This window comes from Lichenostomus cassidix, chromosome 1 (genome assembly GCF_008360975.1).
Source record: "Lichenostomus cassidix isolate B80296 chromosome 1, HeHo_3.0, whole genome shotgun sequence".
NCBI lineage: Eukaryota > Metazoa > Chordata > Aves > Passeriformes > Meliphagidae > Lichenostomus > Lichenostomus cassidix.
The window spans coordinates 84,722,826-84,742,862 of record NC_139479.1 but is presented as its reverse complement, the minus strand read 5'-3'; the positions used below and the strand labels follow the sequence as shown (position 1 = coordinate 84,742,862).

At 38.5% G+C, this 20,037-nt stretch overlaps 1 protein-coding gene across 2 annotated transcripts in view; it reads right to left on the bottom strand.

Moving 5' to 3' along the window:
- RSF1 (remodeling and spacing factor 1) overlaps positions 1–20,037 on the bottom strand; it is a 60,282-nt gene that overhangs the window by 12,148 nt on the left and 28,097 nt on the right. For both annotated transcript variants that reach the window (XM_085066498.1, XM_085066508.1), the window contains exons 3-10: positions 18,688–18,780; positions 17,876–18,081; positions 15,781–15,935; positions 10,340–12,078; positions 8,104–8,301; positions 6,818–6,922; positions 5,337–5,416; positions 694–748 (exon numbers count right to left, since the gene is read on the bottom strand). In XM_085066498.1, the coding sequence (XP_084922624.1) occupies positions 694–748; positions 5,337–5,416; positions 6,818–6,922; positions 8,104–8,301; positions 10,340–12,078; positions 15,781–15,935; positions 17,876–18,081; positions 18,688–18,780 (2,631 nt within the window). The remainder of the gene's footprint in view (positions 1–693; positions 749–5,336; positions 5,417–6,817; positions 6,923–8,103; positions 8,302–10,339; positions 12,079–15,780; positions 15,936–17,875; positions 18,082–18,687; positions 18,781–20,037) is intronic.

Genomic DNA, 20,037 nt, shown 5'->3' with positions numbered 1-20,037 from the left:
AGTTCCATTTTAAACTGCACTCAACAGATTATATAATTCTGGATGAATATATTTGGCTAAAACTTCAAGATACTCAGTTTAAAATATATTTAAGTGAGAAGAGGCTGTTCTCCATGTGAATCAAAGCATTCTTCCTCTTTTCTCAAGGGAAACCATATGAAAGCATCTGTTAATGAAACACTAAATATTTACAGTCCTTAATCACAGGACCTTAACATCCACTCCTTGAAGGCAAATGCTGTGCTGCTAAGAGATACTACAAATTCCCTCTGAATCATAAGCCAGAAATGTTTGTTTCCATCAGTTCCAAAGGAAAGCCATGACAAGTAGCTCAGACCTAGATAACTGCACAGCAAACACCAGAGTTAAATAACTGAATTCCACTATTATAAACTACTGAATGTTGGAGCACTCAACTCAAAACCCAGTTGTAATGGGCAGGGAGGTGGTTCTGCAATCACTCACTGGCAGAGAACTCTGTGTGGCATCATGTGACTCTAACACCCTAAAGTTCCCTTGGTTTCTCTGCTATATTCAGTCTAAAGTGAAGGGTCTAGAATTATTTCTAATCAGCATATAGATTGATTTTTCTTTCCCACATGCTACTAGCACCTCTGACACAGCACTGAGGAACTTCTTCCCTGGGAAATTGGGAAAACAAAAGAATAATACCACACAGACCCAGAAGCTTACCTGAGGTGGAATGATGTTCTCAATACTGATACCCACGTACACCAATCGCTCTTTTCTTGAGGAAAGAAAGAAAATTAAAATAAGCTTACAGAAAGTCTACATACATCAATTATGTAATTAGCACCATTTGAAGCTCTTACTATTGCTAGGCAGAAACATCCCAAGAGGACGTTCCAAGTGAAAACAGTTATTGAAGTTGGGATTATGTGCTAATTCTCATGTGATTACATTTTCCTGCATGTATAATGTAAGAGATTTCCAAAGACTTCTGACAATCAACAGTACTTGAAGATTGTGGGCACCACAAATATTACTAAATCTGGGGTATAAAAAGCAAGTGAAAATCAACTGAAAAATATTAATGCTGTGATGAAGATTATGTTGTCAGATCCATAACTACCACCAATCTTGGCAGTGAGGAAAGATAAAATGGGAATTCAAAATCCCACCGAACTGGGAAAAAATACATAAAGATAGGATGCAATCCAAAACAGGTAAGTGCCAAATCTTAGACCCAAGCAGGAACAACAAATAATTGCCTATGGACCAATTCTTTGCCAGAGAAGAACAGCCTGAGCAAAGATCAGCAGAGTCAAACTGCTGCACAAAGAACTATGAAAACAGATGAATGTGCAAACAGGAAAACAGCTGACCGGACACCTGCCACGGCAGTCAGCCCTGTTCACACCTGTCTGGAGTATTTTGAGCCATCTGGGCACCACACATAGCCCAAGAAACATCTCGTCCAGCTGAAGAGTTCAGAGCTAGCCAGTGGGAGTTACTGGAGGACATGCCTTGTAGATAAGGGCTGAAAAAATAGACTGGCTTGGTAGAGAACACTGGACCAAACCAAAGATAAGAGGGAGAGAAGTACTCAAATGCAGGAAAGACTCCAGTAAGGAGGAGCAGGCTGTCCTCTTGACCACAGCATTACAGGTTTAATTTTATGTAAGCAAACTTCAGTTTACACTTAGCTTGCGTCAACACAGGCATCCTGTGTCATCTGAACTGCCTCGGAGACAACTCTGGCTCCTGAAGGACACAAGTCTCCTGTTAAGTCAAGTTGTATCTGTCAGTCTCAACTAGAGATGGATTTCCTAACACTTCACACACAGCACTGGGTGCTGATCTTCATGGTATTGAACTTTCATGGTACTGAGCTTTCAAAAAAGCAATCTGTCAGGAAGAATAGCCAAGTACTACCGCAGACCACGGTGGGAAACCAAACTGCCATCACCATAGGTCCCTACTAGCCTTTTCCTAGTAAAACAAGGGACATTTTAAACAAATTAAGAGCACAATGGAAGTTGATGGATGGCATTTACTGATGTCTGGAAGGACTCTGGGTTTTTGAACTGAAGTGTCTCAATCAACCAGAATCAGACTACTGAAGTTACAGGGAGTGCTCGTATGAGCATGTTGCATTGCACTTGAGTTGCAACAGGATGCATCATACACAAAACTGCAAAAATGCCCAAGAAATTTATTAATTTTAGATATGTTTACTTCATTGTGTTATGTTTTGCAAATAAAAGCATCTATTTTTAAAAAATTTGTTTCCAATACTTTCATTAAGTTTTAAAGAATCTAAGTAAATTTGAAAGTCTTCTGACTAGCCTTCTGCACTATTACATTCTAGCATAATATTCTTTTCTTAAACAAAATGAACAAACACAGTTCCTAAAGTAATATTTAAAGAGTAAAAATGGATTTTAGGTTTTTTTTACAGCTAAAAAGACCATGGACTTTGACAACTCAGTATCATTATGCCAAATGAAATTACTGGCTCTCTATAAAAGGAATTGGTTTTGTATCCTAATGTAAATGCTCCTAAGTGACAGATGAAAAGAAATCCTCATGAGATGGGTTGGATGAGGAGGAAGGATGTAGTGCAAAATCACTATACTCTTGAAAATGAATTAACATGACATTTTAAGGCAAGGAATACAATTGCTGAAATGAGAAAGGAACTAGAAAAACAAACATTTTAGTATTCAGCAAGTGTTTTTCATAATTTACTCAACTTCTCATTTCTTGTAATGCAAAACATCAAGAAACAAGAGTTGAGAAAAATCCAGCTGTTTTTAAACATGATCAGCAAGGTCTTCCAGTTGAGCTTGAATATACACTGCTTAAGAAATCAGCCAGTGGAACAAGGCAATCCTATCGAGGTCAAGGTCTTGAAATGAAATGCAAAATGATATCGAATGAATTCCTTATTCCTTGTGTGGCAGACAGGAGCTCAAGACTTTAGCCTAAAGTTCAAACATTTGAACCAAACTGTCTCCAAGGGCAGCAGCAGATAAGCACTAATATAAAGTCTTCCTAGGCAAATTCAAGAAAACATTTTATCTCAATTAAGCAGCTGCAAAAGTTGGTACAGGGAAGTCATGAAATTGTGCATGAAAGCAAATACTCCACCTGATTTGGTCTGGGATAATTAGACAAGTAGTTCCTAGAGGGATTTTCCATCAAGAAGTCTGAGAGTATCTAACATGAATTAAAAGGGCAATCCTAAAAAGCTTTAATGTCCACTCTCTCCAGCTGGTTGTAGGACATGATTATAGAGGTTAGTCTGTACATGGGAAACCTGAAATTCAGACAGGTTGTTGTGGTAGCCCCTTGAATTCATGAACAGAAAAAGGTGGGAGAAAAAAAAGTGTGATTTCATCTTTGTATTTGTAAGTCAATGTGAAATCTGAAGGTTTCGTTTAAAAAAATCAATGACATAACAGTTTGGGTATGTGCACGATTCCTGAGAGCTGGAAAGAGCACAGCAATATCACTACTTCAAAAACTATAGTAACACTGTTTCAAAGAATCTATAAAGTAGACAGATCCATAATGACAGAGTTGGATTTCTTCTCTTTGCCAAAAAGACAGACACCAACCATATACTGAGTTTTGAGAAACACAGCACTCAAGTATTTTCTGTGCCCCAACCAACCAACCTGCTTTAACTTGTACACTGAGCTGTAAAAATGACTATAATTTCCTCTGACATTATGACTTTTCAGCCTTTTTCCTTATTTGGTACAATACACCATTAAGTTGGAAAACGTCAATATTCCACTATTGTATTGTGAAGTCTATCATAACTCAATCTAAATAAAAAACTCAATTTTATTACATACAATACAAAGCATTGGGTTCATTTGGTATGAGGACAAATTGCAAAACAGTTATTAAACATCTGTTTCAGACACTGAAAACTGCTATAATACCAACTGTATGCTCTCCTGTTGCTCTCAGAAGATCATGTTTTTACGCAACACTGGTGATTTCAAGAAAGCAAGAGAGACTGGCAAAAGCTTGCATTCCATGTAATGTCTGCCAGCAGAATATTTACCAAAGTAGGTCCAAAAATACTGTTCACTAGTAATGAGCACTCCCACCATAAAGCAAAGCAGCAGAGCTCCTGTGTGTCCCATATTCCTGCACAGATGGAGGCTGTGTATATGCTGAGCTCACTCATAAAAATAGCTAATAGTTTCACTCCCAAGGCTACAAATTCAGCAGAATTTGCAATGGATAATTTCACCACAGTATGATCTAGATATACTCTGAGCAGAAGTAGTGACATTAGGAGCAGTTGGTCCTTGATCTGTCACTGTAATTGTTGCTGTTACACAGCAATAACAAACAGATTTGAAGAAAGCTGAAAGCAGACACAGATTGTGCTCCGATCTTCCCAACACTGACTCGCTACATCTCATGTAATATTACAGTCCCTGCCACAAATATAAGCCTGCTCAATTACTTTCTTTGAAAGGGTCTCACCTTCTGGGGAAGTTTCCCTTTAAAGATAAAATTCATGCAAAGTTTTGTTTAATAATGCATACAAATGTTATTAAATTCTGCAAGGTACTCAATATATGTCCTAAAAGGTATAAATTAAGCAGACTATGTTTCATGCTCCTCATTTTCAAGTTTGAAAACTGCCAACAGGATGTTCCAACTATTAAAGCTGTTATTTCTAAATGCAGTAAATCCATTTTCATTTAGCCTTTGGTAATGGCAAGGGTGGGCAGTTAGTTAGAGCAGGGTGATAATAATGCCATGGTAGTGGGTTCAATCCCTGCATGGGCCATTCACTGAAGAGTTGAACTCGATGATCCTTGTGGGTCCCTCCCAACTCAGAATATTCTGTGATTGTGTGAAACTTCACTGACCTGCTGCCCTACAGCAATTGCTGCATAATATGATACATTTGGCAGAGTAAAATAAAGCAACAACACTCAAGTCCCACAATAATCTGCATGACTTTTGAGCAAAGTCAAGACTTAAACCTTGATTACAGCAGGAACTCTACACATGACTGACAGTATTACTAACACATGCAGCTGAACCAGTGCTGGAAACCTTTTACCTACTGGTATATGAACGTCAAATGTGTTCAGGCACTTTAACCAAAGTTTAGTACAAATATATTTGTTTATCTTTTCCAATTACTGGACTTTTCCTCACTTCTTGCAAGCTGTCCCAGCATCAAGCCACCAATAATCAGTGAGAGGTCAAAACTTGGTCTTACCAATTCCCAGCCTCATCACTGCTTTTCTCCCCAGTCCCCAGTTATTTTAATGCTTGCTCAGTTATTACCACGCCCCACACAGCAGCTTGTGAGTGCAACCAAACAACAGTACCTGCGTTCTGCACGCTCCTTCTTCTTCAAGACAACATCCAGATCTTGTAATTGCTCCTCTAATTTCTCACAGAGTAATTTCTAAAGGAAGGAAACGCAGTATTAGTTTCTTTCATAATCAGCTATTTTCCCACTGAACCAACATTCAGACTCTTCATTCACTATGTCTGTATTTGCCTGGAGAAAGGGTGAATGCCTTGCTACGCTGGACATTCCTCTTCAAAGAACAAGGCTTTACAATAAAGCCTACCTTTTTAAAATGTGCTCCACCATTAAGGCTAGGTTCGATGGGGCTTTAAGCAACCTGTGTCCCTGCTCATAGCAAAGGAGACTGGAACTAGATGAGGCCAGTGGACACAGCAGCAAAAACCAGAGATACACTTCAGGATCATATTGTTACCAAATACTCAAGGAGCTGTATGTAAAAATTACTTCTAATGGACAAATTGTGTCTTATTCCATATTAATGCCTTCATTATACTATTTCCAAGGATCATCTTCACCCTTTTACACATCTGCCATTTTTCGTATTAAAGAGTGCTTAACAGCAACAGGCAAGGCTATGCTCTAACTACAAGTGTAAAGAAAACATTCTTACATATCCAAAATCATCACTACTTAGAAACATTCCTCAGAGGACAACCAAAAATCAGCATCAAATACAGTCATCTCACATTATGCCCAATGTCACTGGCAACAGCCCTTTTGGCAGAGAATTTCTCTACAAGTCAGGAAGGGGGGTTGGGATCAGGCAGATTATTCTGAAAACGTGCATAAGTGGTTTCTCACTAATTTAATCAGAGCACCATCACACACATTCTGCTTATCCTCCCAAGTACCAACCCTGCAAATGTTGCTATTTTAGATGTACAGTAAATCAAACTGGACACATGCCCAGGTTTTCGGGTGTTTTTGGCAGAAGCTTCTTGTAACCTTGGGAAAAAAGTGTTCATAGTTGTCTATTACTTGACTAGAACAACCCTGGCTTTCCCAGCTGAGGCAAACTATGTCATCAGTATAAGCAGCTTTCTCTAACCAGCTTCTAAGCAAATGTCTCTGAAGAAGGAATAGCACTTCAGAAACAGCTGCTTGCTCTGGCCACTGATTCATCCCTTGCTGCCTATTGCTTCTGTCTCCAGGATGACAACATAGTGTTTCTTTTGGGAAAAATTAAAGATGTTGCATCTTTAGTACTATATTAGTATTGAGGTGATTTAACCATATATGGGAGATGCTCAGTGTGGTTGGAAATTCCCAAGTCAGCAATACAGAGTCATTCATCACTAGCAGAAAAAAGAAAGAAAACCACATCACAAACTCAGTTTTACTAATGGACAGAAGGGAAGATCTGCAGTCCTACCATTCATCCCAGGCTATTTGTTAACAGACCAGAAAGATCATAGAAAGAACTTGTTAAAGTCCCAGCCAATCTCCACAAGCAAAACTGCAAAGGAGAAGAGTGAAGTCACATAGGAAGCATACATGCTGGCAAGGTGGGCAGAACCACTCTCCATCAGGGATGATCATCAGTGGAGGGCGAAGGCAGGCTGTGTGGTACCCGCTGTCACAAGAGTCACACAACAAAATCTGTGCAAACAAAACACATCATGAGTATCTTCTGGCATTCACAACATGTAACAAGCTCCAGAACTATCTCCCCAGCCAACACAGAAGTGCTTTATATTTTGGACTGTGCCAAAACAGCAACAAAAAAAATCCTATACCACATTTCCAGGGCCAAGAGGGAGTTTTATGGGGAAGTTTATTTATCATGGTTTTCTATGCTAACACCAGATTTCCTCTTACTGTATCTTCTCAGTACTGCTGGGCTATGTAGACTGTGTGACCTTAGTGTAAAATCTGGTAATGCTTTCTAGATCCTAGAATAAGCGGAAAACTCCATCTGAACAAGATGTGGTATGACCTGTTTTCCCTGTGCACTCTTATGCAGGAAACCTGGCCTTTTACCTCAGTCAGGATAATTTTATGATGTGGGCAGTAGGGACAAAGTCTTGCAGGCTCCTAGGGGCATCCAGAACTAGGCAACTATTAAGAGTTCATACTTAGTTGGGTAAAACATCAGATATCCCTTTCCATAAAACAGAAGAACAAAGCTGACATCAGCTGTGTGTATATCTACTGTAATATTTATCTCTAACATCCTAAAGGTCAAACTTTCAGCTATGCAGGATATCTGTCAAACACCCGAGAGTGGGCTTGTTTTGTGGCTTTGTATCAGGACTGCACACAATGATTTCCCAGCTAAACAGAGGAATTCATGATGATATCTACCACAAATAAATGAGAACCATGAGAAATAGCAAGATCTTAACATGCTCTGTCTGGGATTTTGCTGTACTCAGTTCTCAGAGTGAGGTAGAGCTACATTCAAGGAAGATGACTGTGCAGCTCTGGCCATGTCATACTGGAAAGCAGACATCACACTGCTGGGGTTCTTCTTAATGTTGTTTCCTCTGTATTCATTGCAACTGCAGGCACAACCTCAAAGCCTCATGCAGATTGATTCTCAATGGGCTAAGGTGTATTATACCTCATAAAAGACGGTATTTTTGTGTTGGCAAACAGGAAAAATAACTTACTTCCATCCTTACTAAAGGTAGCTCATCTACTCTTGTGAGTTTACCACTTAAAACCTAGAAGGTACTTTCCTATGTACACCCTGAAGGATGATGTGCCTTCAGACACCACCAAAACCAACACACCAAATCTGACACAACAAGTCACAGAAGTTTTCCTCAAAAACCTACCAGCTCAGGATGATTGGGAAGGCCACACTTCTTGCACGGCTCATCATCATCAGCAGGTGGAGCTTCTTCTTCCTCCTCTTCCTCCTCTTCTTCCTCCTCATCAGAGTTTTTTTCACTCTCAGAGTCCTCAGTCTCTTCATTACTTGAGTATTTCCACCTGCCACGTGTCCGCGTACCCGTCCACCGGACTTTGCTTCTCTATGAAACACCATTTCAAAGAAAAAACATAAAAGAAGCTCAGAGAGTTTCTTCTTAGATCTTAAAAGATATTTGTCTCCAGAGTGAAGTGATTCATTTCACTCAGAAGAGCTGCAGTAAATTTACAGCAGGGCATTTCAATGAATATATTGTCTTTCCAAGATGCTTAAAATGCAACCAGATAAAGGGAGGAAAAAATATGCATCAATGCACAGAAAGAAATTTTCAAGTAAGATTTAAAGGTAGGAAGACAAATTTTTCCACTCAGCCCCTTTTCTTCTATTTTGACAAGGCAAACTTTGTAGTGAACATGGTAAATTCCACATTTAACTTTGACTTCTTCATAACTTGCTTCAACCCAAAGAGAATCTTTTTTTTCTCCCATCTGCCCCAGAAGAGTTTATGCATTTTATATTACTTTAGAAAATGTGTTTGTTGACTGACTTGTTTCTCATACCCATCATTCTCTCACAACTCATACCCCCACTCCCTACAGACACTGAAAAAGAAAAGTAACTTTTCCAGCTTTTTCAACTCAAAACATTTTTTCAGTTTTGACTAAGCTACTCACAGACCTGAATAAACTAAAATGCACAAAATATTCTATTTCTCCTGCAGGATGGACTCACAAAAAAGCAGTATTTGTCATATTGGTAAAATTTTGTTTCAAGTTCTTAACATCACTTTCTACCTGTTTAGAGATTTTACTGTTCTCTAAGCTTTAGTAGCAAAGGTACTTCAAATCCATGATAGTGTAAGTTTAGGTTTAGGATTCATCATGTCATCATAATTTCAAATGAATTTTTTACAGATCCATCTTTAAAAAGAAAAGGAACCCCAAGATATAAATTATGCTATTAAAGATTCTGGTATTCTTCATTCTGTTTAAATGACAGAAGCTTGACAGCTTTAAACTTCTTCCTCTATCATAATTATTTAAAAATCTCTCTAGAAAAGTAAACATCTTTAGATCTTCTGAGATCTAAAACAGAGATCAAGTTAAAACAGTTAAAACATCTGTAGCAACAGTACTTCCAAATTCTAATGACTTTCAGGACTTACTTTCATGTTTTCCTTTTTAATTAGAATTTGTTTTTCATTTCTTCATGTATATGACAGAGTATTTCAGTACAGATGTTACCATTCACTAAAAAATGAACTGTTTGTTCATTTTATTAAGGTTGTCCAATATAGCAGTATGTGAAAGAAACTTGCTAAATGAGTAAATGCTTTGGCAAAACTACAGAATTGGTCAAAAGTGTGTTGCAGTGTAGGATTTTACAAGTTGATATTAAAAGAGTGCACTTAAAAATACAAACTTATTATTCCTCTTTTTTTTGTACCCCATTTCAAGAAAAAACACAAGATAAATTAATAAAAGGTTATTTATAAGTACACAGTCTCAGAAGCACACCATATGAAGTATGGTTAACTTTCTGTGATATATTTTACCTCATGTACTTTTAAAGATCTATTCAGCATAAACAGAAGTTAATAAAGGAAAAAATACCTCCACCAACATTAAAATGTGTATCCCATATGTGAGAAACGCTAAATTATATAATCAATTTATCACAACAATACCTTTGGCTTCTTCACCTAGAAACAGAACTCATTTTTATTCTTCACCATTTGTTGCTTCCTTTTTAGCTTATGATCATCCTGACCAACCAGACACCAAAAAGTATCCATCTAGTAAATCCACAGGAGTTAACAAGTCTCCATTCAGCCACACAGACTCATATCTGATCATGTCAGTTTTTAGAAGAATTCACTCAGGTTGATTTGGTCTACTTGGGCTGGTTTAAGTGACAGATTTTATAAACTATCAAGGTTTATAAAAAGTCAACAGGTATTAATACCATCCTCCTAGGGGGTGTTTTTTAATTGGTTGAGTCCACTAACTGGATTGCAAAGCTCATTTCTGGCAAAAGCTGACCAAAGGAACATAATCCTCACTATTCCTACGTAAGAGAGTATTTTCCTTATAAATAAGACTGTGGGTTTTCTTTACTCCCAGGTAATAAAACTGTATTACCTTGTTAACCTTAGAATTTGTCTCCTTCTCTTGTTTTTTTGCATCTTCTTTTCGTTCTGGTTTTTGTGCTGCTGCAGGTTTCTCCTCTTCCTCTTCAGGTCGCTTTTTCTCAGGCTTCTGATCCCGAGTCTCCACAATTTTCGGGGTGGGCTTGGATATTCTTGGCGAGCGCCTTAAAGTGCGGCCAATGCTGACCTCTTCTGGCGGTGTTTCTGTCTTTCTCTTCCGACTAGAGATCCTGATTGTTAATTTAATTCCTTCTTTCTGTCTTTCAGAAGTTATTTCTTTATTATCTGTTGCACAGGTTTCTTCTTCAGAAACTAGCTTATATTTAAATTTGCTTTTAGGTACTGGAGATTCCTTTTTACTCTCTGAGGAGTCCTCTAGATTAGACGCATGGGCATCATCTAATCTATCTGGCTCTGTTTTGGCAGCTTCTGGCTCTTCCTCTTGTTTTTCAGGGCTTTTTTCAGTAGATTTTTCTTCTACTTTGCTCTCCTCAGGTAGAGCAGGTTTACTATCAGAGTCCTCATTTTCTGAAACAGATTTCTCTACTGTCACAGGAGAAGTGGATGCAGGGGGTATCTCAGCAGCGTTTGGAGAATCATTTTTCTGCTCAGGCTCATCTTTACTTTTTAAAGTCTCTTCATCAGGCAGTGCAAGCTTAGGCAGTTCTGCAGGAGCAGACGCATTTGGGGACATCTCTAGCTTCTCTGGACATTCTTTGGGTGATGGTAGGCTGTCATTTTTGAGATCGGTGTCTGGTTTCTCTTCAGTTGTTTTGGCACAGTCTTCAGAGTTCGAAGACTCTTCTGCTACTGTCTCAGTAGTTGTGCTGTCAAGGGTCTCCTTTTCCACAGGACTAGATTCCTCCTTTGAAGGCACTTTCTGATTAGAAACCTCAGAGACCACAGCCCCGATCTCTTTCAGCACAGTTACTGCATTTTTCTCAATCTCACATGTTTTTATAATTTTACTGACAGAATTTAGGGAGTCTGATACTTTTTCCCCACTCTTTCCATTTTTCTCTTTTAATGAGGTGCTGTCTTCCACTGCACTAGCAGAGTGTTCTGACTTATTATTTTGTATGACGCTTGGGATTATTTTTTCACAGCTAACCTCTCCATTTACTAGCACTTTCCCATCAGGACATAAAGCAGTAATTGTAGGGACTCTCTTAAAAGCTTCTTCTTCTGGTTTCCCTTCTTCCTTCAAGACATCCTTTGTTGGAGTAACACATTTACACAGGGGCCCTTTTATTGGACTGTCATAGTCATCTGTCAGTTTGATCTCTCGCTTTTTAAGTGGTATTTTTGCCTGTTGGTCATTTTTAAGTTTTTCACTTTCTTCCACAGATTTCTCCACAATTTCTTGTGGAGTTTTGACATTAACACAGAATTCTAACCTCTCTGGCTCGTGAACTGCTATTTTGTCCATGCAGCTTTTTACTTCTTTTAGGTCTTTGGGTTCTGTTTTGTTTTCTTTCACCTCTACTTTAACAGGCTTGACATTTTCCTTAAAGGAGTCACTTTCTTCCTTGACAGTTTGCTTTTCTTCATTGTGTTCCAATGGTTTCTCTAATTTCACGATTACTGGCAATTTTATAATTTCTTTTTCTTCCACTTTCTCAATTTTAAGTGTATTTTCATCTTCTTTGACCACAGGAGGAAGAAGGCTTTCTGATTCCACTGTCTGTTCCTCTACCTCCTCTTTTTCTTCTTTGATTTTCAACTGATTTTCTGTTGACAGAGAAAAACAGCTATGAAACAACCAAGGGACCTGCAGGATTACAAAGAATTTCATCAAAACAGAGGTATACCTAAAAATCCCAACATCCCAAGTCTTGCAACAAAGGACACTTCTTTCACTGAATCAGCAGAAATCTGCCTTGTCTAACACTGCCATTAAATAAGTGGGGTGGCAATTTTTAGCTACAGAATCACTGTTCCATTTAATTATATACTAAGATAAACCTAAATTTCAGAAGCCAGCAGCAGAACTCTAGATTTACACTTCTTTCAACAGATACCTCAGCCCCTTCGTCAGTATTACCACAATACTTCCAGAGGATACATAAAATGCAGGCAGAGGCCTGAAGTCTCACTTGAGTCTCTGGATTATTTCAGAAAATACAACATGGTGTAAGACTCCATGGCCTTCAAGGGAAATTCCTCAGAGAAAGAGTCCCCTGTTTGTACATGTTTTTATTTCAGGATATACTTAACTATTGTATTTCAACAGTTCAGAGAAAAGACATTCAGCATTACAGCTTACAGTGAAATTCACCCAGGTTCTCCAGGCAATGACTACATCTCCTACATACACACAATATTCTACACTCACTTCATCTGTTGTTTTAAAAACAAGCAATGAATAGTAACATATCCCAGAAAAACCTGCAGAGCCTAAAGAATCTGGTTATTCCAGTTTACTAACTCAGTTTTAGATCATTAGGGCTTGAAGTACAGTTCCAGCACTCAGAACAAACCATCCAGATATTTTGTCACTATGCACCTAAGCTTGTTATTTATTATTACCACAGCCTCTTGATATCTCAGGTTTTCATATTTTACCAACCATTTTGTGTCAGCCAGGAATAGAACTAGTTAGAGAAAGTAAATACAATAGAACTATATATACCAGAACAGCAGCTCCTGCCACCAGGAAGATGCTTTTGCAAGCCTGCCACAACCGCAAACAAAAAGATTTTTTTTTCCTTCTACCTCACCCTTCTCCATCTAAGCTAGTGTACTTTTCTTCCATGATGAGAGCTTCCCAAAGTGGTTAGAAATATACTGGAGAAAGAACATGACAGCTAACAATTACGTCAAAGGAATTAAGCATTTTAGAAAAGAACCTTGACAAGGAATTCACAGATCTTGTATTTTCAAATACAAAGCATGTATCCATATAAATCTCAGTATCAGTACAGTAAAGATGCATCTTTAAGGCACCAGAAGCAGTAACATTTTGAAGGCTCAAGGCTGGTTTTTCCTCCTTCACAGAAGTGATCCCCACTCAGAGCCCTTGTAACAGCCTCTGCAAAGATATCGGTCTGCAACAGTGAGAATGAAGTATTTTCTGTGTCCAAATTCTTCCCCTTTCCCATCATTTCTATCTGTCTAAATTTTGTTCAACCATTTCTTCCCTTCACCTACAGCTTTCTCCCAAACTTTATTAAGGATCACCAGAATCCCAAAACCTCTCCACACAAAAAAAAAAAATCAGCAGATGTTCAATAGTTTAAGTCCCTAAACTAATCACAAAACATTTTGCATATACACAAAATAACTCAGTTTTTGCACAAGCTCTCCTAATGCTCAAGTCAATCAATCAGGCCAGTAGAAAACATGTAAGCATGGGGTCAGTCTACCATGTATTTGTATGAACCAATTTAATGCTACATGGAAGCATTAAAATGGCCAAAGCAAACAGGTACCAGGTCTTCCAGTATGTTCTCCCTTCATCTTAGTACGGCTTTCAGTGCAATCCCTGGACTACAAGGAGGAAATACCACAGCTTTTCAGCTGGAAGGCTCTAAGGAATGCACTGTGAACACACTGACAGCACTCAAACCACTGCAAATGTAAATAATTTCATTATTATTTACATCCATGGGACATGAGCCTGTAGGAGTGAGGCCATGAAGATGCTTAGAGGGCTGGAACATCTCTGCTATGGAGACAGGCTGAGACAGGTTGTTCAGCCTGGAAAAAAATCTGGAAAGACTGTACAGCATCTCCCAGTAATTAAAGGGGTCCTACAAGACCTTTGACAAGGGTGTGGAGTGACAGGACAAGAGGGAAGGGCTTTAAACTAAGAAGGGAGATTTAAATTAGATATAAGGAAGAAATTCTTCACTGTGAGGGTGGTGAGGCACAGGTTGCCCAGCAAAGTTGTGGCTGCCCCATCCCTAGAAGTGCCCAAAGTCAGGCTGGATAGGGCTCTGAGCAACCTGATCCAGTTGAAGAGGTCTCTGATCATTACAGGGAGGTTGGACTAGATGGCCTTTAAAGGTCCCTTCAAACCCAAATTATTCTATGATTCTGCAACTAGTGCCTAGAGGTGATTTTACACCAATACACAGCCTAATGCAAGTACTGAGCCAAGTGAGCGTGCCACAGCATTTGGGGAATTATCTACAGTAGGGACATACATTAAAACGTTTTCAAATGGCTGCTTCTGAATTCAATGTAAAGCAAAATCGTATCAGAAGAAGAAGTCTCAATCAGATGGTTTAAGTTGGCTTGACTGAGACAAAAGCACAATCAGTACTTGGAAGTAATTCTGCGGTGTTGGTAACTATGCAGGTTGTGTTGGCACTTACATGCAGTTAGACACTTTGATAATTCTGCTGATGTTTGTCACAATTTACTGCCATTTCTACAATCACCTCTTAGTACTTCCACAGCAATTCCAATTTATCTAAATGTTTATTTATTTCTTCTGCTCTACACTGCTTGTTGCAAAGAAGAATAGAATAGTAAGTCCTCTCTGACACTCAAAACCGAGACAAGCCTTGGCTAATTCCATACATCCAATTAACTTACACACATTTGCAGAAATACCTACTACCACAGTGGAAAACTTAAATTTTGTTTCCAATTGTAAAAATAGTTTCCTGTACTTAAAAAAAAAAATAAGACCATGTAGTAAAACTGGGGTAAAATTATTTGGGATAACAAGCTTCTAGCCCTTCATGACCTGAAAGAAGACCAGATTCTTAAGAAGTCAAATACTTCAGGCTGACTGATACTTAGTAAAACCAATGCACAAAGCAACAAATCAAGCAAGTTATTAAGTACGTGCAATGACATGATAATAAGGAAAGAAAAAGGTTCTTGGCTTTGATCTTGCAGATCTTTTCCAACCTAAATAATTGTGTGATTTTAGTAATAACAATATAGTGGAGGCAGATAAGGACAGCCTCACTTCTACAATGTTTTAGCATTTTAAATTGTTTTAACTTAAGATCACGTCTTCTTGAAACATCATGTCAATTGTGAACATTTGAGGAAATAACCTAATTTTTTGATTTAACTCAAAAGCAAGGACACCACACCCAATACTGTATTGATTTCAATCATGGCATTGCACAAGCAGATTCTTTTCTTTTTCAATTTTTAATATTGCTAAAACAGGAAAAGTTTGGCAACAGTTCAATGCCCCAGAAAAACATACAATAATGAGCATTTACAATATTATACAAAATGTACAGCAAAAAAAAATTACTGAGAAAACAATTTTTACAAAGCTCTCTTCCTCTAAATGCTTGAGACTAAATATGCACTAGAAAACCCTCCAAACATATTTATAATTTTAAAGTACTCAATATTTACTTTTTTTAAGCCCTAATCTAACACAGTGACTTTTCATCAAGCTGAAATTTTTAACATTGCCACAGCAAAACACTTGAAGTTTGAGAAAAGAAGGCAGAAAACCTTGTGTAGCTGCTTCTTCACCCTTTTTGGTGTCTTCATCTTCTATGCTTGGACTTTCACGTGCTGAATTCTCCTGCTGAGAATTGTTTTTCAACAAGGCAGGATCAATTTGTGCTTTCAGGAGCTCAAGGGTCTCAGCAAGCTCATTGCGGTTCCTAGAAGAGAAAAACACATTGTCTGATAAGCCACTTACTTACCCCAAAGGGATTCATAGAAAATAAGCAACCATTATCTGCTTAAATGAATTACCCTGAAAACCTTAGAGTTATATGATGAAAACACAAGTGCAGTGAAATGCTTGTACCAGCAGTGGCTGCAACTTCAAAGTCAGAAACCTTCCAATTTACCCACAGCAAAATAAAATTATGCTTTTGGAAGGAACTTACCTACTTATCTATCTCAACTCAAACTCCTGTTGGGTCTGGATCCAAGCTGCTACTATTATTCTGTTATTTATTATCCTCTCACTAAGCATCATTGATTATTCTTTGTTATTTCTTTTTTTTCTCTCCGCAGACAGAAAGCGACAGCTCTCTGCTCATGCACCAAAGTATTAACTACATCATTTGAGATGAATTTGCAAAAGCGGCCAGCAAAATAATTTAGATACTTTTTGCAAGTGTCCATTCTAAACACATGCAACAAACAACACCAAGTTGTCTAGAAAACTCCATCAGCTCAAGTTATGACAGCAAAAAAATGCTGGGGCACAGCTGTATGAACACCAATTTCCGTGCACTGGAACTCCTTATTTAAACTGCACATCCAACTATAAAAAAATCCGTTCATTTATAAAGGATTTGATCCATGATTGAACAGAGTCATTGTTTTCTTAATGGACTGAAGTAATAAGGCTCTCATCTGTTTTTCAAAGTCAATGCTCAGCAATTTGTTTTCCCCAGGTCTACAGAAAGAAAGGAAGCCTGCAACAATCCCAATATATGGAATCTCACGGGTTTTAAAACTATTTCAGATTTCTCAATGCATAACTGTGGTTTTCTGCTGTCAGTGTGGAGTGCTAGAACCCTCCCAGCAGAACCCTGATTTCTTCTTTCGGCAATGAATTCTGGAGTCTGTAATGCACGGAAGAGATGGATGATACATGGATCTGTTTGTTTGGATACATTTACTTTATTCCCCCACAACAGCTGTCTAGATGTAACTCATAGTAATGCTTATTTTATGCCTCGTTGATAGTGGTTTAAACACTTCTGTATGACCCCCTCAGTTACTGAAATTATGGCACTGTAAATAATCTGAAGATTATCTGGGTTAGAAGAGACCTTCAAAGACCATCAAGTTCCAACTTCCCTGCCATGGGCAGGGACATCTTCTACAAGACCAAGCTGCTCACAGCCCTGTCAAATCTGGACTTGAACACTTCCTGGAATGGGGCAGCCACAGCTTCTCTGAGCAACCTGTGCTACTGCCTCACCACTCTCACAGAGGATTTCTCCCTAATATCAAATCTGAACCTGGCCTCTGTTAGTTTGAAGCCATTCCACCTTGTCCTGTCACTACATGCCTCTGCAACAAACCCCTCTCCCCTCTTCCTGAGCCCCTTTAGGTACTGGAAGGGGTTCTGAGGTCTCCCTGGATCCTTTTCTTCTCCAGGCTGGACAATCCCAAGTCTCTCAGCCTGTCTTCATAGGAGAGGTGCTCCAGCCCTCTGACCATCTCCTTGGCCTCCTCTGGATTCCTTCCAATGGGAGTAATTGCAATATAATTTCCCCAAGAACAAATGTGTCCATTTGTAACTTTCCTAACACGCCGAAGTTAAAGAAGCAAGAGTGTTCTATTTTCTAAGGTGTTTAGCTGGCCAGCAAGCAATATTGAGCCATCATCTTCAAGACAGTGTCCTCTTGGTGCCCTTTCTATATATTCCTTGTAGCTTGAACAAGCAGGAAACAAATTATGTGATGGCTGTTAACAAATCCATGAGTTATTTCTGTATGTGATTTTCCACTAGAACATAGATGTCAATGCAGAAAATCCCACTGTCATGAATCCTACCGTGTGCGAAATGACTTACTGAATTACATTTCTGAGTCCCAGTCACAAATAGCTAACCATCCTACAAAATAAAAAGGAATACCTAACAATGCACTTCCATGTGGATCCATCCTGGTCATCCTGTTCTTCTATGTACATCCTGACGTTATGCTCTTGATCCAGCTGATACCAATACATGAGGCCATCCTTGTCCCGACCAATGGGCTGCAGACGCATGGCGTCGGCATCCTCCTCATTAATGATATTCTTAAACTTTAGATTGTCATCAAACTGACATTCACAGAGATACTGAAAAAGTGAGAAAGTAGGAAGATTGTTAAGATATCAAACATATAAACAGAAGAAAATCAGCTCATTTCATTTCAACGTAATTTGGAACTTTTTAGGCCTCGCTGTTGGATCTGTGTGTCAGCTGTAGCTATCAGTTTCTTTCAGGCTGTGTTGTTTTTAAATGAGACACAAGGTTTTGGTTCAGTTTTGGCTTTTTTTAACCTGGCTAGCTTAGGAAGTTTATTCTAAATTTTTATTACATAGCACAAATGGTCCCATTTCTACAATAGAACCCATACATAACTTGGAACCAACCCTGACAATTTCATCAAGGCCAGAAAAGATGACATCCCATTTTGCCTTTGGAATTTAGCAAAGTAAAAAATACATTTAGAAGTGTGTATTGCACAGGCAAAGAGCTCTTGACAAAAAGTAAGCACAAGACTATTTCCATACCAAGTGTGAAAAAAATGCAAAGTGTTATATGCAGTTTGGGTCCATTCCACTACAACAAATAGTATCATGTCTGTTCCAAGATCAGCTCTATATTTAATATACACACTTACGGTTCAGTCAAGCTAAATTTGCAGTAATTTAGAACTGATTTAGCTGATGAATGTGTACCTTCAGAATCCCCAGTTTGCATTCAACACTCATTTCTAGGTATCCTTTTTTTTCCATCTCCCAAGCCCAAGTGCTGTTGAATTCTTGACATATCTGTTACAAACGAAATAAGCAGATTTCTAAGGTTAGAGAGAAATGCAACTTTAAACTTTTTAATTAGTAGTACCTTACCACAACAATAATAATAATTTATTACAAGAATTCATTATACATTATCTTTTTTTGATCAGTCAGAAAGTCTTACACAAAAATAAAAAGTAAAACTGAGGCATGTTAGCAAGCACTGGTGAATTTTCACAGAAGAACAGTTCATCGAGGTCCTGATCACCACCACATTCTCTAAACATCCTAAATTAGGTAGCAACACTCTGGAAGGGGAAGTTATTCCTGTCTTTGCTGCACACATATCTCACATTTTTCTATTTCAGTCTATTTAGAATATGCATTTGCTCAAGCAGACATGAATTCCTATTATATCTCCTTACAGCACTTAGCACAAAAGTTGCCAGGGTCTCTTGAGACTCCCTAAGTCTTTCAACTGTACTGCAAATAACAAATGCAACTGATACTCATTCCACACTGTGGAATTATTACTCTTTACAAAATATCTTGGGCTTCAAGTGGCTTGGTAAATATCTTAAAATATTATAAGTATAGCCAATTTCAATTTATTTAATGCAAATACATTCAGCAACACCAATATGTGGGAATAAAAACCTAACACCAGAAAAAGCAGCAGTAGAGGAGAAACAGATTGAATCAGCATGAGCTCCAATAATAATGGTGGAGAAGAAATTCCCTCTCCTCCTAAACAACTCAGACGTGCTTAAGACAACTCTCATGAACAGAGACAAGCTGCTCATCAATTGAGGACACATGGTGGGATCTCCAGGCAGTGAGGCTATTTCAGTGGAAATATCCATGAGGAGGCAAAATCTGACCACAGCTACACCTCCAGTTGGGATTATTTTGAAGTGCCACTGCTGAATCACAACTGTCAAATCAGTGCATGAAGTGCTGCTGCCCTTCAGTCTGCAAGGCTGGACTCAATCAAAATAGTATAATCTCCCAATCAACAAATTATTATTAAACATAACATACAATTACCAAGTTACTTAGAAACCTGTCAATCACATCTGAAAGCAGCTTTCTCTGGAAACAGCAGCAAAAATAATCCTTAATTTCAGCCACCAGAAGTACAGATAAACTGATTCATAATGTAAAACTCCACCTGGGCTCCAATCAAGCAAGGGGGTTGCTATCCCTCCACTGTCCTCACAGCCACACTACCAACCCTCCTCTATCCCTAGCACTGACACCATTTCTCAGGTGGCACAAGGGTAAGCCTGC